The sequence below is a fragment of the Phragmites australis genome, chromosome 1 (genome assembly GCF_958298935.1).
Source record: "Phragmites australis chromosome 1, lpPhrAust1.1, whole genome shotgun sequence".
Lineage (NCBI taxonomy): Eukaryota > Viridiplantae > Streptophyta > Magnoliopsida > Poales > Poaceae > Phragmites > Phragmites australis.
In genome coordinates, this window is record NC_084921.1 from 12,654,985 (window position 1) to 12,679,307 (window position 24,323).

The 24,323-nt window shown below is 42.5% G+C and overlaps 3 protein-coding genes across 3 annotated transcripts; all 3 read right to left on the reverse strand.

The window, feature by feature from the left end:
• Positions 1-422: 422 nt before the first annotated feature.
• LOC133910158 (COP9 signalosome complex subunit 2-like) lies at positions 423-6,879 on the reverse strand. Its single transcript, XM_062352676.1, has 12 exons — positions 6,725-6,879; positions 6,483-6,575; positions 4,804-4,882; positions 3,351-3,591; positions 3,192-3,266; positions 2,965-3,099; positions 2,182-2,369; positions 1,992-2,060; positions 1,824-1,914; positions 1,585-1,719; positions 1,063-1,175; positions 423-977 (listed from the first exon to the last, which is right to left on the reverse strand). Exons 1-12 carry the CDS (start codon positions 6,732-6,734, stop codon positions 887-889), a joined length of 1,320 nt encoding a protein of 439 aa, XP_062208660.1. The 5' UTR covers positions 6,735-6,879; the 3' UTR covers positions 423-886.
• Positions 6,880-8,408: 1,529 nt separating this feature from the next.
• Positions 8,409-11,021, reverse strand: LOC133910148 (magnesium-protoporphyrin IX monomethyl ester [oxidative] cyclase, chloroplastic-like). Its single transcript, XM_062352666.1, has 5 exons — positions 10,463-11,021; positions 10,294-10,358; positions 9,503-9,830; positions 9,314-9,412; positions 8,409-9,068 (listed from the first exon to the last, which is right to left on the reverse strand). The coding sequence occupies exons 1-5, from the start codon at positions 10,937-10,939 to the stop codon at positions 8,805-8,807; spliced, it is 1,233 nt and encodes a 410-aa protein (XP_062208650.1). The 5' UTR covers positions 10,940-11,021; the 3' UTR covers positions 8,409-8,804.
• Positions 11,022-12,248: 1,227 nt separating this feature from the next.
• On the reverse strand, positions 12,249-16,202 carry LOC133910170 (probable protein S-acyltransferase 4). The gene is made up of 5 exons (XM_062352685.1): positions 15,717-16,202; positions 13,919-14,107; positions 13,485-13,814; positions 13,171-13,404; positions 12,249-13,068 (listed from the first exon to the last, which is right to left on the reverse strand). The coding sequence occupies exons 1-5, from the start codon at positions 15,765-15,767 to the stop codon at positions 12,592-12,594; spliced, it is 1,281 nt and encodes a 426-aa protein (XP_062208669.1). The 5' UTR covers positions 15,768-16,202; the 3' UTR covers positions 12,249-12,591.
• Between the last annotated feature and the right edge of the window lie 8,121 nt (positions 16,203-24,323).

Below are 24,323 nucleotides of genomic sequence, written 5' to 3' on the forward strand. Positions count from 1 at the left end.
GTAAATCTCAGCCACATGTAGAATGGTGAAAACAGGGCAAACACGATTCAAACATTTGTTAAACCATATTTGTATTCATCCCCTTCTAAAAGAGTATTGACTGGGATATGCTATGACTTTAAGTCTTGAATATCCACTAAATTCGGCTAAATCTAGACATTCTAGTACTCGCGTTATCCTCGCATGTAGCGCACTCAATCACACTAATTTATCTAGTTATCTCATCTAAAAACACTAACTTGCATTTAACTTGACACTCATCCAACTAGCAAGGCGTACTGCAATAAAATGTCAACATGGCCTTGCCCTATTCAAATAGGAACAGTTTTGATGGAATAACATTTTCCAAGAAACTGCTACTTCTACTCATGTGATCACCATGAGTTCGGACAGGAGAGAATCTGTTAATAGCAACGCAAATCTAAACCATATTCATGTTCTATTGAATACCACGATTGGATAATTCGAATGCAATTTACACCCACTGTAGTCCCTAAGCTGAGGTGAATGGTTCAAACAGGCCTGAACCCAAAGTGAATGTTTAGAAGCTCAAATCGGACGTATTTAAACCGTTCAAGTCATTCGAATCTCAAACCTCACAGACCAACACTGACGGACTTGAGCGACAGTGACTTCGACCACAGCGAAGTCTCGATACCACTGGCTCAGTCAGGACAAAACCCCAGCGTCCTCCTGGGCAATATAACCGAAGGAAGAGAATATAATCCACCAGATGGAGTGCGACGTACATTGCATAGACATTTCTCTTTATCCAGATCCAGGATTCTATCCCACAATCATCACGAAACAATTCTTTCATTCATCCTCAGATCCCAAAACAGCCTACCAATCTGTCGCGGTGCAAAGCACATGACAGGCTGCCATCTCACCCAACTCTGTTGGACACCGTTTGGTAAATGGACTTCAGCTGAGTATTCCACTTGTCAATAGCATTATACTTCCTCATTCCCTTTGACCTGCAAAATGCAAAACAAATCACCATCCGAACCTGACATCACAAATAAAACATATTAAAGCAAGGAAAAAGTCAGGAATACAAACCTGTCACCATGTTCTAGCAGTTTGTTCACCTGATCTATGTGGCCCTGAATACGGTTGTCCAGAATCAGCGATACCAAGAGCTGCTCGACATCCTTTTCTGGGACATTTAGTTCCTAAATGCAGATAGTGATAAAATAATTGGGGGTCACTGAGGACTGTAAATTTAGTTCCTAAATGCAGATGGTGATCAAATAATTGGGGTCACTGAACGCTGTAACAAAAACTGAACTTCGAGTATGCAGAATGTGAAGTATGCTTCAATTTTGCTGCACTGGACCCGTTGACACAGATTTAAGGAAGTGTTGAAGCTTCATCTTGAGTGCCTTGTGATATACTAAATAGCATAACTATAATACCAAACCCACATGATCTAATTATCTATGTAACTTTTGTTAGCACAGGGAATCTCGGGCATTTGCATGGTGAGGGAGCAAGTAAAAACCATCCAGAAGAAAAATATGAAATTTGTCTCATTTCTTTTCACAATGACTATTGTAGACATGCAACAGAGTAAAAATATACCTTTGAAATGAATGGTATCCTGATCCTTGTATATGGCTTAATAAGCTTGAGCAGGACTTGAGTTCTGATGTTCTTCAATAGGTCCTCAATATAATTACGGATAAAATGATCATCCATTATTGTTCTTCGATTACTCTGGCAAAAATTCAGAACAATTACATGAGAATAAGTAAACAGAAAATGAAGAGTTAAAAATTGCTCCAGGCATGAAAAAATGATCATCTACACAAAAGGCTGACCTTTAGGATCTTTTCAAATTCCATAATGTCGTTCTTCTGGTATGCTGCAATCAAGTTTGTCATCGCGAGGATTTCAGGATCATTTTTGTACCTGGAAACATTTAAGGGGTTTTCAGGGTGGTAGGAAAATAAAGCTAAAAGATTTATGTGGGGATCATCATGTCTTACGGTTTTGCCTCTTGTCCATCAAAGGGATTCACTTCAGATTCCATCAACATATTGGCAAGGACGAGATATCTGATTCACAGAAAAAGTAGAAATACATTTTAATATTTTATGATATGGATTACAGCAAGTTCTCAAATTTATCTACCTATGAACTTAAGATGGAAAAGAAGTGCCGAGATTGACAAAGTACTTGAGGCATTGAATTCTCCGTGGATTGCCTGCTTCATCATAGTTCTTGAAAGCTTCAAAGAAATCGGTCGCTGCTTCTGCCCACTGCCTCTCAGACATGTGCATCTTCCCACCACATTCGCGAATTATACCCATGATTCTTGGATGAGGTATCGCTGATTTGATGGAAAGAGCCCTCAGATACAATTGCTGCAGAGCAGTTCACTTCAGATAGTGCATTTCAAGAAAACAACAATCTAAGCCATGATTCTCGCCCCTAATAGGTCAACACGGTATTACAAAAAGAACTAAAGCAGATGACCTTGAACAAGGATTGAAAAAGGATACAAAAGAAAGGTATCGGTCTTGAAGATTTCTGGCTATAAAAGCAGAAGAGAAGAGAAACCCCTTTTTCTCCCATGAATGTGCTGGTGTACTCTATTACAATCATAATAGACAAACATTATCCCAGAGTTTGGGATAAACTTAACATTCCGACCAATTTCAGCTAGGGTAGCTAAAAAATTCTCCCAGAAGTTGAGATAAAACTTAGTATTCCATCCAATTTCAGATAGCATCTGATTATTAATATACTCACAGAAAGTCACACGACAAAATGGAGATTAGTCATGAGCATAGATAAGAAATATTAATATAGCCAAACAATATTTTTCCCAAAACATACAGCTAAAATATTGCAGCATCAGACAACAAGAGTTTAACAGAAAATAATTTTGACAATGGTAAGCCATAACCCACGGAAGAATCACTCGCGAAAACGCAGTATCAAACAAAGATGCCTTACCTTGAGTTTTTTATTGTTCTTCGTTTCAGTGTACATTTGGATTTCAATAGCATAAACTTCCAAAAGCTGTGTGCCCTTCTTTTGATCATCAGAACCATCTTCCCTTTGACAAGATTTATGCAGGTCCTTCAGTATCTGCCAGTAAGATAATACATGGGAAATAATTTAAGAATAAGGATAGCAAATTGGTTGCGGGAAAGAATTTGAATAAAAGAACTGAGAAGGACCTTGCTCATGCGACCATACTCCCCCATGTCAAACCAAATTTTGCAAAGCTTCAGGTTTGTCTTAAACCATAATCTCTGCAACATAAACAATAAAAAAGATATGAAGAACCGCTCAGTACATAAAATTCTAGTTTGTGTAATGCAACAAGGCAACCCAACCTCATTTTTTGCTTCTTCAAGTGCTTTCAGTGTTGTCTGGTAGAACTCTTGCAGAAGAGAAAAGTTCTGACTAGCTGATCCAGAAACAAAATCCATTATGTTGTTTATACATTTCTCACTGTAGTTACGGGTCACAGCAGATTTTATGTATGTTAACATCTCCCTGTATGCATCCATCATTTCCTTGTACTTCCCCAGTTTATAGTAAAGCTTGACAGTTTGTTTGAGAGCTTTAAATCCCCTATTAAGACAAAGTTACAGAGTAAACATCAGAAGCATAAAGATAACAAAAATGATTGTAGAATAACAAAAATACAATTAATTTCACAGAAAAAAATATGCAGCGGAAGAACAAGTGACTGTTTAATTATACAGGTACAAAGTAGACACTGAGGTAAAAGAATGAATTGTTTAACTTCATTAGAAATGTGGTACAAGGTACCACACCAAGTAATGTCCACTTGCCACCACAAGGGTATCAGTTCCGACCAAGACCTAACCGACATAGAACATGTTGGAAAAGGGAAGCCACCTTCAGACAGTTGGCCAATAACCAATTAAGTAAATATTTGCCTACCAGACAAAGCAATTCTTGTTTTTTTCCCTGGGTTCCACTGGTCTAAGCAATTTTTAAGTCCCTTTCTACTTTTTAGCTTTTTTTTCTTTTTCTTTTTGGTTCTTCTCGCTATAACATACAACAACAACAAAACCTTTGTCCCAAGCAAGTTGGGGTAGGCCTTCTCGCTATAACATATTCTGATAAAACCAATTTCAATTAGCTTGAGGTAGCCTAAGCTAACATGAAATTGGCCTTTAACTGACCCAAATCCACTGACAACATATAAATGAAAAATAATCCCCCCAAGAAATTTTAACGCGATCCTGACTAGTTATCTGGTTCATCCAGCCACTCCAATATCAACAACAACAAAGCCGTTTGTCCCAAGCAAGTTGGGTAAGGCTAGAGATGAAACCCAACAAGAGCCACTCCAATATCACAACAGTAATATTTATATCCTTATGGTAACATTTGCACAGCCAACTGCAGAGGCTCACACCATTCACGTTACATACATAATTGAAATTTGCATCCTTCCATGAAATCTTGCAACAACCACTCAAGCCATTAAGAACGATATCATTTTGTAGTACTAATTTTTAATTTGAGCCACAAGATATTTAATATCAGAGACATCCTGGTCAAGTCGTCCATTTAAAGACTTGAATTTTTATAAGTCTCGTCTTAGATCCTGAACTTTAGGCACAGGCACAGGCCCAATGTAGTATTTGAAGGTTTGGAGTTCCTAAAGCCTAATGATATAAGTTAGCTTAGCTCCTATATTAGATTGGGCTTATTCAATATTCATCAAGATGATCAACATGCTTTACTCATTGTCCTGGAACCAGCAAAAAGCACATGAAACAAAATAGTAACTTGGAATAGTTTGCTTACCATTCAGCCTTTTCAGGCTCCATACGAACTACTGCATCAAAACCAGCAAGTGCACCCTCCGAATCTGTCTCAACCAAACCTGCGGAAAGATATATGTTGTCCAACATCATATTGCACCGCAGCATATGCATGAAGCACTAAAAATCAGTTAAACTAATAACATTTACAATTTTGTAGTAATTTTAAGCACACTCAACTTATGCAAGCAACAACCTGCTCCCATCTCACATATCAAGGAATAACTATCCGTTCCATGAACTAAACAAGATAGGACCAACTGCAATACCTAATACTTGAGTCCTACCAGATATATGAGACTTATTGGGCTCATGCAAACATACGGATAAGAACAATACAATAAGTCAATGCAATCAGAAACTTGACTGACTGAAATCTAAAGAAAACAAGCTTGGTTCAAATTTTGAGGTAATGCACCACTGCAGATTAAAGTCACCTGTTACAAGAAGCTGTAGAAAATGTGAATGAGGGCTCTAACTCCTATAATCTTCATATAATATGCCTTATAACTAACAAATATATAGAAAATGGTATGGACAGTGATGTGACACTTTGCATGAGAAATAGATCTCTCAGGCATGACAAAGGAATACATTCACAAGGAAATCTTGTACATAGAAACAACTGGTGAGATTAGTGCCACCTCCTTCCCAGGGCTAAACATTCTCACATTGCTCCTTAAATCATAAAAGGGGTAAAGACCAAGAAATCATCAGTCCTCACATAAATTGAAGGCAACAGAAGAAAGACCTTTGACATTCATAATGGTGTCCCATCAAAGGTTATAATGCTGAAAAAATATCCATAAAAAGGAATAACTGAATTTTATCTATCACTTAAATTCAGTGTCTTCACATCGTCTGTTCTGAAATATTCTATGTACTACAATAAATAGTAGGTTAATTAACTTGCTACTGTAAAAAAAATAGAGACTTCCTTGTACACATGATTGGAATAGGTCGTTTAATTCAGATGAAGGTATGAAGCATGTGACATTGGCTGAAACTCATCTAGTGAAAGCAATAAAAAGGATATTTATGTCTAGCTGTTCAAGCCTCAAAATATGCATGCAGCCACAATGTCCGTATTTCAACAGTGGTTTAGTTTTTAAGGTAACAAAAAAGATAAAGGATTCAGTATTCCAATGTATTAGGTTTTTTTTCAGTTTGAAAGGAAAATTCTGCACAAATAGAAGTATAGAACTTCAATTTTAATTGCAAAGGGCACAACAGGACTAACTGCAAGCATGGCCTACTAAGCTAGTTGGTTTTGACAATGACAAGATTATTTGTATAATATTATTAGTCACGACTGTGAAAACTCTATCCTTCATACAAAGAAAACTCAAACAAGCACAACAAAATCGAACACAAGACAACCCCCTGACCTTCATAATCAACTAAACATGTTCATTCGCCATGGGGAAACAGCAATATAGTGATTTCTTCAACCTTCTCACCGCAATTCCTTTCTCCACAGAACAGAGTCACAATACATTCACAATTGAAGTGGCCACCACGCAACAGCAGCACCCACCCATGCATCAGAACCCAATGAGAACCCAACAAGTACCACTGCCACCAGAACATGAGGATCCGCAACAGGAAACTGACTAGAAGATACCACCCTACTCGCAAGAAGAAGGGGGGAAGGAACCGAACCTTTGGAGTTGTAGTACTGGTTCTCTATATCGACGTCCTGCTCCTCCGGCTCGTCGTCCGAGTACTCGAATCCGTAGTCCTCCATGTCCGCATCTAATCACCGCCGCACGCAACCAGAAAAGGAAATGATCACAGAAACCCCATGAGAGAGAGAGAGAGAGAGAGAGAGAGAGAGAGAGAGAGAGAGAGTAGGGAATCGAGGACAGGAAAGCAAGGGCACTAATCGCAGGGTGCACACTTACCGGAGACCATGGCGGCGGCGAGGGGGCGGCAGTGGAGAAGAGGAGGCGGGGGGAGCGAGGGCTAGGGTTTCTGGGAGAGGAGGGGTTCGCGCCTTCGCGGAGAAAGATGGCTGCAAGGAGGAGAGGGGACGATAATTTTCGCGTATAGCCCCAGTAAAAAAATGGCAAAAATCCAAAATTAAACAATATATATATATATGAGCGTATTTGTTGAAATAGACATTATGTTATCGTATTTATAATTTTAGCATTTATATTTGGTACATTATTTACCGAAAATGAAATTTCGGTACACCGTATGCTGAAAACCGCGGGCCCGTATGGCCTTTGCCTGCGTGCGGTTACTAATTCGCCACACGGCCATATTCGGCACACCTTGTAACGAATATGGCACTGTAGCCTGTATTCAGCACACTGTATATTCAGCACACCGTGTACCAAATACGGTTGATATTCGGTAAACGGTGTGCCGAATATGGGCTACAATGCCGTATTTGACACACCGTGTGTCGAAAATGGGTTTTTCGGCGTACGGTATACCGAAAATCCATTCTCAGTAAATGATGCGTCGAATACGAATGTTAAATTTGTAAATACAACAATATGTTATCTATTTCGGCAAATACGCTCATATATATTGTCTAATTTTGAATTTTTTTCATTAAAAATAGGAGGCTGGGAGTGTCCCCCCCCCCCCATTAGGGTTTATGGTTTGTGTCATGTTTAATTTCTATATTTTTATAGGAAACGCCTTTTGATTTATTGTCATTTTCATATTGAATCTACTCTTCCTATATTAAAGTTCCAAATGTGTGCTGATTGCTCTCAGAAGCCAACAAAAAGAACGATGAGTTTTCATTTTCTCGAATAGCCCAAAAACTGCAAGCTTTGCAACATTAGCCTCAAAACAAAAATATGTGCGTCAAACTTTAAAATCTTTAACTAGTATATATGTCATGAAAAATACTTTTAAGATCAAGGCTTGTCATATAAAAATGGTATTAGTATATTTGTCATGAAAATTACTTTTAACTAATTATATTTTAATAACTTTTAATAACAAATGTTTATAAAATGTAATTGTCAAAGAGAGTGGTGGAGTACATATTTTCGAATGTTATCTTCTATCGCTACTCTAGTCATGCATAAAAAGAACTTTTGACAACATTGCACGTTGCTTGTACCAGTTGGGTCGTGCCATTATATCAATAAGGCGTCCGAAAATCATGGCTCTTTTCTTTTTGGGTTTGGAATAAGTCAATTTCTCACCCATCATATCAGTATCCATACCCAGCAGTTAAGCACAGACATCCCAAGCTCATCTAACGCCCAAGGAAAAAAAAACATTGTTTAGAAAAATATATATCAGGCAACATATAGCAAATATAATGATGTTCTTTTAGTTAAGCGAAACTATGTGTATTTGTAATAACAGGAAGAAACGCAAATAGATTCGAGCTGAAAAAAGTTCAAATCTAGGATAGTGGGGGTGTATGCCCACACCTCCTGTGTTCCTCAGGTCCTTGTAGCAACCACATGATGTTGCATGGTTGCTACAAGTTCAACAGTGATGTTACTATGGTTCCATAACCTCTTCAGGCAAGCATGTTGCTTAACTATAGTGACAACGTTCTACCACGGGGTTCTTACAAATGCATTTAGACAATTGCCTCGGATAACTTACGAGGTTGCTAAAAGAAATATGTGAATTCACATGGCATGCCCCATAGCCAAAGGCGTTACATGGTTTTCTAGTGTTACACAATCAGCCATTTGTGCTGGATAAAAATATGTACATGCTAGTGGCTTCAGTATCAGTACAGCAACTTCAGGCGCTCCCTTCAGTTGGAAAACCGGAACGCTCACTTCTGATGCAGTTCACTATCACTTACAAGGAAATGCCACACAACAAAAACTTGTCAAGCCTTACGTTTGCTAAGTCTCAATATATTACAGACGAACACAAGAAGATGCAGATCCTTTTAACCATCCAGCATTTCACCATTCAAAGCCCCTTATGGAGAACGCACCAACTTGTCTTTGGGGGAAATAAATATCGGAGATAAATCTTTCTACGGATTCAGTAAACAAGCTGGGTCTCAAATTCAGCAAAATCGACTGAGCCAGACTCAATGGGGGGCATGAGGTATGCAGCAATGATCTCAGACACCAGCGCAGCAACAAGAGGAATCCTCTTCAGGTTCTTCACCAGGGGGATGTCATCAGATGCTCCTACAGCAATAATATTCTGGTTGATCTCTACCATCCTGTCTAGCTTCCTCTTGAATTCAGGGTTCTCGACGTCTAGAACAGCAGGGAAGATCCTTGCTGTTGTGCGGTTGGTCTGCAGAGATATACCACATATTACATCATCAGTAGTGGCCTTAATTTACATCGAATTTTCTTGAAGTAATTCATAAATTCTCGTAAGCATATCAATAGTCTAACAGGGTTAATATGGTTTCACATTATTTTACAAGGACATTATTGTGGTGTTCAGCAGTTGTTCAGAACTGTCTGAAATACAGTAAAGAAGAATCTAAGGTGCAGAATTGATAGCACTTGCTAATAAAAGGAAGCTCTTTCTACCTCAATGATCACATGCATGTCGAATTCCTTGGTATCCAGACCGATTCCCTCATAGAATGCAGTACGTTGGCAGTCATTTAGGTACATGGTCACATACACCTGCAAAAGGTCCCGTAACATAACTGTCAGAAGGGGGCATAACAACATTCAGAGTTAATCCATTTATAACACGGAATAGCTAGAAATTACCGAGAGGCAGAAGAACCGTGACCAGAGCTTAGCCTTCCAGTCGTTGAGGAACTGCGGCTGCGCCTTGAGCAGCGCGGAGAAGAAGTCACCGTGCCGGTTCTCGTCCTGACACCAGTTCTCAAAGTACTTGAAGATGGGGTACACCTGGTACTGTGGGTTCGCCTTGAGGTGCCTGAAGATGGTGATGTACCTCCAGTACCCAATCTTCTCGGACAGGTAGGTGGCGTAGAAGATGAACTTGGGCTTGAAGAAGGTGTACTTCCTAGCCTTAGTCAAGAACCCCAGGTCCAGAGCCAAGTTGAAGTCAGACAGACCCTTGTTCAAGAACCTAGTCAACCCAAATCACAAGAAATTTTCAGTTGAATTTCTCCGTGTGCTCATCTTACACCTAAAAACTCATAGCAGACACCATCGGGCCAACATATATGCCTGAATTCCTAATTCCTTATGAAACTTTTACAGAGAATCACCGGAAGCAACACTCTTTGCATGTGCCTAAATACCTAATAACTACTTACACAGCATGGCCGAATTGCAAATGACTTCATTGAAAATGTACTTTTGTTTGTGCAAGGTAAGGCTCATGGCAATATTGTTGAACTAAACTCATGGCAATTATGTCTCACAAGCTTAAATCTTTACATCTCTTACCAAATTGATCCGGAGGCATCAATTGTCTCGCTTACACTTTTATGAGAAAGGAAGATATTTCTGTTTTTTTATCATACTAGTACAATGCATTGGACTCCTAATTGCGCGCATTGTATGATGGAACTGGATAAAATACATACCCAGCATGGCGCGCCTCGTCCCTGGACATGAGCGAGAAGATCTCGGCCACCACCGGGTTGGTTTTCTGCAAAGCAACGGGATGTCAGCACACGCCCATCAGGTGCTCGCGGAAATGCCCACCCCAGAAGGCGTAAGCAACGCAAGCAAAGGAAGCACGAGGAAACGAACCTTGAGCCTGCGGCCGAGCTCCTTGTAGAGGAGGAACCCGGAGAACTCGGCGGTGCAGGAGCGCTCGAGGAACTCGACGAAGATCTGTCGGAGAGGTCCCTCCATCTTGTCGGCGGCAGCCTTGAACTCGGGGTTGCGCACAAAGTGGGTCTGGTTGTAGTCCGTCTTGAACTCCTGCAGCAGCGCGTCGAACTCCGCCTGGTTGAGCTGCTTGTTGATCTCGGCGTTGAAGAGGCGCTCCATCTCGTCGAAGTCGGTGGTGTAGAACCGCGGCGTGAGCAGCGTCTCCTGGATCTCCGTCTTGCCGCGCTTCTTGGGGCCGGAGGACCTGGGCGGCGCGGCCGCGGCGGAGGCCGCCACGCGGAAGCGCAGGACGGAGCGCCGGGCGAGGGGGAGGCCGGAGGGCTTGGCGGCGAGGCCGCGGTGGCGGTGCATTGCGGGGTTGAGGAGGGAGAGCTCCATGGCGGAGGAGGCCATTGGTGGTGGCTGGCGAGCACTGAGCAGAGCAGCGGGAGCGAGCTGAGAGCTTGGGAGAAAGGGGTATATGCTGCCGCCGCCGCTAGGAGATTGCGAGAGGCGGGGCCGGGTGATAAGGTGGCGATGAGGTGTAATCCACGCCTTCTAATGGGCGTGCGCCATGTGTAAGGACCCCAATCTAACCGCACGCTTCCCCCACCTCGCTTTGTTTTCTTTTCGTTTCTCCCCCCTAATAATTGTCATTATTTATCTATTCACACTTTCTAATTATCAAAAGACAGCAATTTCATAGGTGTTAGCGGCGAAGGTTTGCAACAGCGATTTTAGAGGTTACTGTTGTGCTTCTCAAGCTTAGAGGAGTGTCTTGAAGAAGCAAGACGATCTGGCAATGGTGACGAACACGAGGTTTAAGGCGACGAGGTGCGCAGGGATGCTCCTAGCTATGGGTGGTGAAGGGTGGCCGGTGAATGGTGCCGAGGACGGGGAGGTGAGAATGCAACCCGGTGACACTGGGTTAGCACGTGTGGGAGTGGTGGGCACGGATCCGACGCTAGAGATGGGAAGGGCAGGGGAGCGCTGTGGGAATGGTTGCGTGAGCGGGTGGATGAAGATAAGATGATAGATGTCCGATTGTGAATCGATGACCGAGCTTTGTCATATGAGGGATGGCCCATTTGCAGTCGCATGAAGGGTAGCAACAATCTTATTTATTTCAAAATCTTGTCAACGTTATTAGCTAGTTTGCAGTTCAACCAAATAAATTCACTTGTAACACGGCATAGCTAATTAGCTTGTGAGAATCAAAAGTATTTTGCAGTTCAACGAAGTGAGTGAAATGTTACTCCTGAAAACAAGAGGAGTAACAGGAATAGAATTGGGGATTTTATTTTTGTTCTGTAGAAAAGAAAAAACATTTTGTGGTTTTGTGAGCTACTGGCCAGGATTAAGCCAAGTGCCTGGCCATGAATATCCCTACGGATTCGTCTTGGCAAAAAAAAAATGAAAAAGGAAAAGAGACTATCTAGTGGATTAGACATCAACTTGGTTGAAAAAAGATTATGTGCAGCTCCAGATGGACCACGTCGCAAGGTAAGCAGTTAGTGCACCAGTATTTTGCTGAAAATGTTACAAAACAGCAAGTAGATATTTGGCTACTTAATTATGGTTTGAATTGAATTGGTAGTGTGCAATTTGAGCTGACTAAAAGAGAACAAAATTTTAGGTGACTTGAAAATTAGCAAAAGTGCAAAACCATTCCCAAATTGCTAACTGAAACATATGCACACTCGAGGGAAGAAAAAAGTTTCAGAATGGCAGCGGCTCTCCTGCTTCCACTTCCAAAAATATATAAAAAAATTCTTCAGAATTGCTCCTACCGATTCACAACGCCTCAATGCACTAACAAGGTGCTTGTCCAGAGTTACATCAGACATTTGAAGCTAATAAAATTTGACGACCAACCAGCAGAACAGGCACGTGCTTGCTTGAGCTCTTTCATGGTGGCAACAACAGGTCATTGCAAATATGAAGTCAAATTTCACACTCGACATGCCAGCAAGGTCATATCCAACCACAATTTTTAACCTGTTGTGTTCCAAAGTGTCCAAAAATGGATTGCAATTGCCGTCATGCATGATCACCGTTCCAAACTATCACTGAATCTTGCTGTCGTTCATTACTTCATTCAATTCCATCGCATGCACAAGCACAATTGGAGAGGTTCGTCCTGCCCCTCTGCGACTCTCATCCTGTTGTCGGACCGCTGGGATCATCAATGAGTCCGGCGCCTCCGCCGCCTGCCGATCCTTTATGTGCACGCTGACATTGTTCTTCTCCATCTCGCTGTAATCCATCCCCTGCAGGATTGCTGGAACACCAGGGTTGTGCACGCCCTTTTCCCCCATTTCCAGGTCTATCATCTCCTTTGTGCCGACGAGATCAATCTTACTCCTCGAAGAAAGCGGCCCGCCGTCGAATGTCTCCGGCTCCGGTAGCGCCACCCATGCCCGGAAATTGTTCATCGACGGCGGCATTCGCGTGAAGAACACCTCAGATATGTTGGCGAGCACGCCCCTGTTGTACGGGTTCTCTTTCTTGTCGTACCGGTACCTGAAGTTCTCGTACGTGGTCTGCAGAAATGCATCGTGCAAGTGAGCATTTTCGAACAACTGAAGCAGCAGCACAGAGTTATCAGAGATGAGTGGCAAGTGGCAATGCACGGGGTAGTCAACCTGGTTTGTGCTCATGAGGTAGAGGTGGAACACGGTGAGGCCGCCGACGAACCACGCCGCGACGAAGGTGTACACGATCAGCACGAGGGACAGCGGCTCGCCGGTCATGGACCTCAGCAGCGACCCGCCGTGGCTCCCCCTCTGCGCGGCGATGTTCAGCCAGGACAGCGCAAACACGTAGAGGCACAGGAACGTCGACGTCGAGATGAACAGGAAGAAGAACCGGTAATTGCGCTGCACATTATCATCACCAACACCCATTTCAGAGTCTCAGTTTCCCATGGAAAGATTCAGAGCTTGCGCGCGAGACTCACCAGGCCGATGCACTGGCCGACCCAGGGGCAGTGGTGGTCGAACCTCCGGACGCAGTTGTTGCAGATGGAGCAGTGCGACGCCCGGGGCGGCCGGTACAGCAGGCACGTGTCGCAGTACTTCACCCGGACGACGTGCCCGCCGTCGACGACCACGTCCCTGGTGCGCGGCAGCCGGAGGTGGGGGTTCGCGGTGTTCATCACCCACTCGGTGGACGGCGTGGCGACGTCAGCGTCCATGACGGCCTCGTCGTCACAGCATTCCGGCGGGCGCGCGTTCCTCGGCACGATCCCAGGGTCCCTGCTCGATGTCAAGAACAGGAACGCCAACTCCTATTGCAACGCGATGCAATCGTGAGAGATTTTTCAGACAAGTTGTGGTCAGTGGCAGCTGTAGCAGACTAGCAGCAGTAGATGAGGAGTGCAGTGCAGCTTACCGCTAGGCCGAGAAGAACGGTGGCGATGAGGACAGGCAGGCCAAGGACTTGCTTCTCTGAACTGTTGGAGTTGAGCTTTGCGATGCACTGGAAGCACAGGCCTACCAAAGGGCTCGCTATTAGGACTGTGGATAGGAACAGTGAACCTGCATCCGGACCGAAAATCAGCCGCCCGCCGCAGAGGAATTTCTGAAAATTTGGGGAAGGTCATTGTCATTTGAACTGTATCAGGAGTGTACTTACACTAAAATCTGAATCAAAATGAAAATAATGTGATCGGTAAGAGCTAAGAACAGGGTTGATAAGCTTTTTTGCTGTGAATATATATATATATACTGTTTAACTCCTAGCACATTATATAAGCATTCAATGTTCAATGTACCATCCAATCCCTCAACCAGAAAAACCCGTAAGTCAAATAGCAACCGGAAAAAACGCTCCTGCTACTGGAAAAATATTAGACTCTCATCTAGCTAACCTTTAAATGGTGGTTATTTTTTCTCTTCTAGTCGTGAATATCTTCATCTTACTACGCTCGCTCCCTGACATTCACCGACAAGTTGAGATATCATCTATCGGTGCAAGAATGGTTGTACACGTGAAATCTCTATCAGCACCTTCGTTCATTTCTCACACCTCTCCAGTCTCCGCCATCGAACCAATTGACGTACTCGGCGGCAGTAGTGTGACAGGTGCGTGCACTACTCGATCATGTTCGCGCTCCTGAACCTTGGTGAGCACCGCCACAGTGTACCATTCAAGGTCCTTGTGGTGCTTGCCAGGCATCGCGGTCCATCATCGGTACATGCAACGACACGGTGGTCATCATCCCTTCAAATCACCAGGATACTATTTCTTTTGATTAGTTGAAGATTATTTTCTTAATTACATGGTTAGTTTTCTTGTTTAGAGAGGAAATCTCACTATTATTCATTTTTGAATTAGATAGAGATTGTTTCTCTAATTACGTGATTGGGTTCCTTATTTAGAGAGAAATCTCACAGTTTGTTATTATTTTTCTTGTTTTTCTAGTTACATGATTAGTTTTCTTATTTAAAGAGTAAATCTTGCAGTTTGTTATTCCTCTATACTTCATATATTATATTATTGTCAAATGAATCAATAAGTGTGTATTTTTTTTCCTTCTTTGTATGCGGTTTTGTTTTTTCTAGTCATGAGTGTGGTTCGACGGTTATAGAACGTGGGAGGAAATCACGGATGTGGCCCATAACAACTCACGAAGACACATATTTTACAGTCACACCAAGTCATGTTTTTCGGTCACACAATGTTTTTTTGTCACGCTGATATATATTTTTTGATCATGCATAGTCATGTTTCTAATCACATCAATATATATTTTCTGGTCATGTAACATATATTTTCCAGGTAAGGAATATGAATTTTCCGATCGTTCATTTTCCGGTAAAGGAATATGGATTTTTCGATCGCAGGGTGATTCGGCAAGGTTAGGTTAACCGGCGTGTTAAATATTTATTTAAGCGTGTCGTATTAAAAAGCGTGTGTATATATACACACATGATATGTAAATTTGTTTGAAAAATACTTCCTCGAAATGCAGTGAAGGGAAGGGAACAGGAGGCGAAAACGGAGAAGAATCACAAGATACGTTCGTTTGTTCATCAAGCTCAGAGAAGGGGAGAAGAGTGGGACCAAACAAACCATACCAGATTTCACAATACTACGCGTCTCGAGACCAAAACAAAAACTGTTCGCATTCGCAGATTACATGGATACTTCAGAAATGTTGGTCAAGCAAAGAGGCAAGACGACTTACATTGCTTCCTTTCCAAACTTGGTACAGCCTCCTCCGGTCCGGCTCCCCCATCGCCGTCAGCCCCTGACAGCCGCCGCGCTCCGAATCCCAAGATCAAGAAGTCAGCGTATGCGGGGCCACGGCTGTGCGCCCCTCCCCGGATCCTCCGGCACCGGCTCCGGCAGTCCGGCGTCGTCACTGCTCAGCCATGAGAATTGCGAGCAGACGCCGGCCGCCGGGGCCAAACAACATGCCACAGCTGTTCTTCGGTTTCCTCTCTCTCTCTCTCTCTCTCTCTCTCTCTCTCTCTCCAGCAGGTTTTGGGTGTTGGAAGTTTGGAGCCTACAACCAGCTCGCCTTCTTCTCCGTCCTAACTTGATTCGTCTGACTAAGGCGAGGTGCAGCGGCGACGTATTCTCAGCCGGAAAACAATCATCAAGGAAGGCTTAACCATCTGCCCGGCCGCGTCGTGCCGGCCTGCATGCCATGACAGGGTGGAGTACTGGCCGGCCGGCTGGTTTCGGGGCCCACCTGTCGGTCGGTGCATGATATATATGCATCTGCACTTTCCAGTTTGTGCACCTACTCATCATGTTCTAATATTCTCTGCAGTCTCCACATAGGCAATCACCAATTACTATCTGCTACTGATATACTAATACTTATACAGTATTATTCTTAGGACACGAAATCCCATTAACTGCATTTTTCAAGATCTATTTTTTTTCGGAGGGATGTTTTTGGTTTCTTAGAAAGAACACAGAAGGGAAGAACTTTAACTTTTATGTGCATCTTTTTTAGAGAGCCGCTACATGGTGGGCTCCACGCACGTCTGTAACCAGCGAAAACACAAAAATTCGGAGTCAGAACCAAGGATCGTCGTACGTGCCAGCATGTCGTCATCTTGATTTGGACCCATTCTGGAGTATGTGTTGGAAATAATAGTACTTTTAGATTTAATTTAATTTAATTTTTAATATAATATGGATATGAATAAATACTGATAATCTATTATCGACTGGCTTGGACGAGTTCCGATAAAATTTGAGTTGAATCGACTGGAATTCGTCCAACCCTAATCAGTATCGACTAGATACTCGAGAAGAATCTTGACTAGCTCACCTGAGAAATGTATCGACTAAAACACTCGAGTAGTATATCGAGTAATTCACTCTTACAGTGTACGTGCCTGATGGTGACGTGAGATGCAGAAGCCCCCGTGATGTCAATGCAATAGGCGATGACGAAGATAATGTAGTCGAAGTTGATCTCGATGAAGCAGTCGCGACGAGCGTTTCCCAAAAACCTTATTCGCTCTCTCCTGGTGCAAGATCCCAATAGCGACGGGTTCTGGAGACTTGCTCTTCTGTTCGTCGATGCACGCTGGCGCGGTGGGATGGAATAGTCTACGTGCAACGACGCAGCAGAGAGAAATTGGTAAAACCCTAAATGCGAATATGCAACTCGTGTCTCACCTTTGTGTGGCGGCTGAGAGATATATATAGAGGGAGAGTTGCGCGGTTGAGACGCATCATGATCGGAGTCAGTTACATCGCAACGATCAGAGTCTTGACATACATGATTTTCATATATTTATCCATTTGCCCACGCAGCAAAAATGAATAAAACCGCAAAAAGAAGTCGGACCTGCACAAGCAACTGAACCTGATTTCGGTGGACATTCACGCAGGTGTCGTACGCTCGCGCCCCACCCCGGCTTGGTTGAGTGAGCACGCACGTGTGTTCTTCTAGTTCATTTATCCACACATGCTAAGTGGGTAGAGGAGAGAAACCCTTTTAAGTTGGTCTCTATCTACATCCACTAGCAAGGTTAGGCTAAAGAAACATACCTCCGTTACATGGTTGCGCTTTTAAGATTTATTTGGAATTATACGAATATAATGGGCTAAGCTCATATATTCTATCAATCCCCTACTAGATCTCAAAGTCCACGAAGATTTGCCTTTTTCTTAATACTATTTGGTATACCAGTGTTTCAGTGAAGACTGTTAAGTTGAACATCCACCTAGAAGATTAAGCTACACTTATTCACAACTTGGACAATGAACTAAACCTTGAATTGTAAGTCTTGTGCAAACAAGTTTCACTTGAAGTCATAACTGATACCTGATTGCTAGTAGGCTACCCCGCTGGTGGAGCATATAAGTCGTACTCTATGGTCTTTTTATGAGTTTATTAGAGATCATCTAAGTCTCGTAGACCGCGACCAACAGTCAGGCTCATATATATGTGTTCTTTCAAGAATGTCATGTAGGTTAGCATCTTCGCTAATTAAAGCCAACATAATACATTAAGACAATAGTCAACACGCCATACAGATTTCAAGAGTCTTGCATCTTTACTCAAGTGGGTTATGTGCTACTCTCCTTCAGTTAACCAAATAGCTTGTTCTTCTCCGGTCCTAATTCACGGGATCTCCGATCATATATGTTGGGTTATCACTGTTGTATAACTCACATGGGTCTTATACCCATCTCCTTCAATGCATTATCTATCATATTTTATGATAGTCCCTTTGTAAATTAATCTGCCAGGTTTTTAGCTGTTTGGATATAATCTAACGCTATCACTTCGGAGTTTCTCAATTTCCTGACAAATTTCAATCTTCTCTTTACATGTCTCTGGGATTTCATATTGTCCTTAGAACTATTCACTTTGACAATAATATTTTGGTTATCACAGTACATAAGGATAGCAGGTATCGGCTTATCAACCACTGATAAATCCATCAAGAGCTCACGCAGTTATTCTGTCTCAATAGTGGCTATATCTAATACTGTGAGTTCTGCTTCCATGGTTGACCTTATCAATATGGTTTGTTTGCAAGAACTCCATAAAACAGCAGCACCGCCAAGAGTGAATACATATCCACTTGTGGCAATGATCTCATCAATATTGAATATCCAATTTGAATCACTATAACCCTTCAGTACAGATGGGTACCCAGTATAGTGAAATCCAAAATTTATAGTACTGAGCAAGTAGCGCATAACTCGATCAAGCGCATGCTAATGACCATCACCCAGGTTAGAAGTAACCTGGCTCAATTTGCTCACAGCAAATGAGATGTCAAGCCTTGTAGCACTAGATATGTACATGAGTGATCCGATTATCTGGGAGTATCTCAATTGATCCCTAGCAATTCTTTTATTCTTTTGAAGTATTAAGTTAGGATCATGAGGTGTTGAAGCGATCTTGTTATCCATGTAGCCAAAGCGGCTCAATATCTTTTTCACATAATGGGATTGCGAAAGTGTAATTCCATTCTCACATCTAATCAACTTAATGTTCAAGATCACATCAGCCTCTCCCATATCTTCCATATCGAAATTTTTAGCCATATATGATTTGACATCATTAATCACATCAAGATTTGTTCTAAAAATCAAGATATCATCAACATACAGGCACAAAATAACTCCATCACCCCTACCATAGCGATAATACACACATCTATCAGCTTCTTTAACAACAAAGCATGCAGATATTAACGTTCTATCAAACTTATCATGCCATTGCGTAGGGGCTTATTTGAGGCCATACAAAGATTTTAGCAACTTACATACCTTGTCCTCCCGACCTTCTACTACAAACCCATCAGGCTGATCCATATATATTTTCCCATCCAACTCTCCATTAAGGAAAGCTGTCTTAACGTTCATCTAATAAACGATAAGACCATGTGAGGCACCAAGGAAAGTAGTACTCTTATCGTGGTCAGTCGAGTAACAGGTGAATAAGTATCAAAGAAATCTTCACCTTATTTTTGGGTATAACCCTTGGTCACAAGTCGAGCCTTATACTTTTCGATAGTACTATCAGGCCTAAGCTTTTTTCTTGAACACCTACTTACAACCTACAGGTTTATAATCATAAGGTCGATCTGTGACTTCCCAAGTCCCGTTGGCAAGAATGGAATACATCTCGCTACAAACAACCTTCTTCTAGTAGTCTGTATCTGGAGATGTGTATGCTTTTGAAATCGACTTGGAAGTGTCATCAAAGGTACACAGTAAAATCATCATCAAAGAATTTTATTATCCTTTGTCTCTTACTCCTTCTCGGAGCTTCACTGTCATCCTCCTCATGAACTTGCTCAAGTGGTTGTTCAGAATACTCGAGTGGTATGATAGGTTCAAGAATTATCTCAGAGGTTTGACTAGAAGTGTTGTATATATCCTTCATAAGAAATATGCTCTCAAAGAAAGTGGCATCTCTAGAGTCCATAATTATATCGACTAGCATGTCAGATACCTTAGATTTAATTACTAAAAATTTATAGGCAATGCTTCGAAGAGCATATCCCAGAAAGACATAATCCATTGCTTAGGTCCCAACTTGTGCTGTTTAGTTATTAGTACATTGACTTTCACTAAGCATCCTCAAGTGTGCAAATAAGAAAGTAATGATTTTCTCCCTCCCATTCTTCATATGGGGTTTATTTCCTTATTCTTAGTAGGAATTTTATTTAGAACATGACACGAAGTCAACAAGACCTCTCCCCATGATGCCTTAGAGAAACCCGCAATGTCTAACATGACATTAACCAAGTCAGTCAGGGTGCAGTTCTTACTCTCGGCTACCATATTTGATTGGGACAAATAGGGAGACTTTCTCTCATAAATAATTTCATGTTCCTTACAAAATAAGTCGAAATCACTCCAGAAGTACTCTCCATCACGATCCGATCTAAGTCTTTTAATTTTCCTTTCCAATTAATTTTCAGCTTCTGCCTTATAGATCTTAAAGTAGTCTAGAGCCTCATCTTTCAATTTCAACAAATACACATAACAAAATCTAGATACATCATCGATTAAAGTCATGAAATATCTTTTTCCACTCTTCGTCAACACATCATTCATCTCGCAAAGATCTGAATATATGAGTTATAATGTTGCCAAATTTCTCTCATCGACTGTCTTATGAGGATTACAAGGTTGCTTAGATTGCATACAACTTTGACACTTAGAACCTTTGAAAATAGAAAAATTCGGAATTAAATTCAAGCTCGAAAGATGAATCATACAACCAAAGTTTATATGACATAACTATGAGTGCCAAACACTAGTCTCATCTCCATTAATATTGAATATGGTTCACAGTTTTATTGCAGAAATCAAAAAGAGAAAAGTGGAACAAACCTCTACACTCATAGCCTTTACCAATAAAAAGTCCATGTTTCGACAGAACTACTTTGTTGGACTCGAGTACCACCTTAAACACGTCTCTACAGAGAAGGGAACCACTAACTAGATTCTTGTTTATCGAAGGGACATGCTGCACGAACTTTCCCGAAGTAAACTTTACATCTACTGTACCAGCACCAAGAATAGAAGCATGGGACTCATTCCCCATTAAGACAGAAGAATCCCAAGCAGCATGGTAAGAAGAGAACATTGAACTGTCAGCACATACGTGTACATTAGCCCTAGTATCAATCCACCAACTAGTAGATTGATTCATTGAAAGAACAATAGGTAGATTATCATGCCCACTAGTTCCATCTCCAGTGTTGCCAATGGTCACATTGACAGACTTGGTGTTCTTCCCTTCATTAACCTTTCTTCATTTGCGGTCTTGGCAATCTTTGGCCCAATGGCCAACCTCGTTGCACACGAAGTAAGGTTTATCATCTTTGTTCATCATCTTCTTCTTGAAGTTGGTGACAGACTTGGCGTTCTTCCCTTCATTAACCTTTCTTCATTTGCGGTCTTGGCAATCTTTGGTCCAATGGCCAACCTCGCTGCACATGAAGTAAAGTTTATCATCTTTATTCATCATCTTCTTCTTGAAGTTGGTGGTTTATTTGGCCTTATTATTTTCCCTTTGTACTTGTTGTTACAGGACTGTTGTACCACATTTACGCTAGACTGTCCATCGCCTCCTTTGTTATGCACATCCTTAGCTCGAGCTTTCTCCTCAACATCAAAAGACGTGATCAGACTCTTAACAAAAATCTCTTATCTCTTGTGTTTTAGAGCAGTGGCAAAGTTCCTCCACAAGGGAGGCAATTTGACAATGATGCCCCTAGCCACAAACTTGTCGAGTAAGATATTTAGGAGCTCGAGTTCTTTTACAATGCACTGAATCTCATGAGCCTGCTCGACTACCGATCGATTATCGACTATCTTGTAGTCATGATACTGCTCTATAATATATAGTTCACTACCTGCATTTGACGCACCAAATTTTGCATTCAGTATGCCCCACAACTCCTTTGCATTCTTTATGTGCATGTATACATCACAGAGATGATCGACAAGAGCGCTAAGAACACGTCCTATAAAGAGTGTGTTGGCTACCTCGAACTTCTTCTCCTCATCAAAGGAAAGAGTTCCTTCAGGCCTGCCAGACACAACCTAGTAGCAGTTTATAGCCATAAGCCACAAAGTGGCTTTGACCTACCATCTCTTAAAGTGCACATCAGTAAACTTGTCCGACCTCAGTGCATTAGCAAAACCAGCCATCGTCAAATCAAAGTGCCCACAATAAGATTTTTGGATTGTTGGAAATAATAGCACTTTCAGATTTAATTTAATTCAATTCCTGATATAACATGAACATGAATAGATGCAGATAATCAATTATTGACTAGCTCGGACGAGCCCCAACAAGATTTGAGTAGAATTGACTAGAATTCAACCAACCCCAATCAGCCTCGACTAGATACTCGAGAAGGATATTGACTAGCTCACTCAAGAAATGTATCAACTAAAACACTCAAGTAATATATCGACTAATTCACTCGATTAAAGTAGGATTGCAGTCTACGTACCTGATGGTGACATGAGATGCAGAAGCCCTCATGATGTCGATGCAATAGGCGATGACAAAGATGAAGTAGTTACGGTTGATCTTGATGTAGCAGACGGCGATGATGGTGGCAATGCAAACGAAGTAGCACGATGATGTAGAGGAAGCATATCGTGAGTAGTCGCGACGAATGCTTCTTAAAAACCTTATTCCCCTCTTCCGGTGCAGGATCCCAAGAGCGATGGGTTTCAGAGATCCACTCTCCCATTTGTCGGTGCATGCCAGCGTAGTAGGATGGAGTAGTCTATGTGCGACGACGCAGCAGAGAGAAATTGGCAAAACCCTTATTGCGAATATGCAACTCATGTCTCACCTTTATGCGGTGGCTAACAGATATATATAGAGGGAGAGTTGCGCGGTTGAGATGCACCATGATCAGAGTCGGTTATGCCACCATGATCGGAGTCTTGACCAACAAGATTTCCATATATTTATCCATTTTCCTATGCAGCAAAAAGGAATAAAACAACAAAAGGAAGCCAGACTTGCATAAGTAATTGGACCCGATTTTGGAGGACCATTCATGCAGGTGTCGTGCGCCCGAGCCCTCCACTTTGGCCCTGGCCCTGACCACGACCTGGTCAAGCGAGCACACGCATGTGTTCTTCTAGTCCTCTCATCCATACATGCTAAATGGGTGAAGGAGAAACCCTTTTAAGTTGGTCTCCATCCATATCAACTAGCAAGATGAGACTAAAGAAACACACCTCCCTCACATAGTTAGGCCTTTGAGATTTATTTGAAATTATACAAATACAATGGGTGGCGGTGTATATAATAAGGGGTCCCCTGTTCTGAGTGCCCACGCCGGCCAATACCAGTTGGCCGGGGATTCTTTCCCGGACCAGGGTCCTATCGTCGACCAATCTACATCTTCGCGAACAGGACCCTTACACATAAGAGATTCCTGTGACCAAACTTTGATGGTCACGGGACATGTACTCATCAACCCAGTCTATTCTCATTAAATACATTTCACTCAAGTAATTTTCTTCCCTGGGCACTCCTCCCTGGTGGACAGGTTGTGGCCAGTGCAGTGGTGCCACGCCCCATCCCGTAGCATTAATCATTACGTGACGGGCTCGCAGGCGTGTCAGACTGCTTCACAGGCGCGCATGCATGATCGGTGATGGGACGAGGTGAACCAACTGACTGGGGGACGTAGGTGTGGAGGTGTCATGTGGATGGGATGGGCTCGACAACTTCATCAGAGCAAAAAGGGGGCATGTGCGCCGCCCATTTTAACGGGGCCTAAGGGTGGAAGGGTTGGTGAAGGTATGGGTTAGCAAGCGTCGTTCATGCACCCATCGACCGATATACACCAGAATCATTATCAGGGATTAACCCTCAATAGTTAGCGTGCCAGGTAGGGGCGCATTTCTGCGTTCGGTAAGTGTTGGAGATTAGATTGGGCTACCCATGGTTGGATCCGTGTGGTGTTTGTCATGGGGTACAACCCAGATGAGCCTAGTGTACCTTAGGTATGAGACACCAAATCAGAGTCCGAAGGCTTCAATGCTCAACGGGAAGTTTTGCATGACAGTTCATGCAATGGGGGGGGGGGGTAGCGGAGGCTCCCGTGTTACAGATGCTAGCGATGATCCCCAGGACACGCGCCTAGAGGGGAACCAGATCGACACCGGACACAGGGATGCTCTGACACAGCCCCAACCACCACATCATCGCATAAAGGAACTGCCGTAGAGGATGCAGTCTTTGGCAGCGTCATCACCAAGGCCGTTACGCTGCACGAATTCTGTGGGCTCCTCCCCTCACGACATGGCACCAAACTGC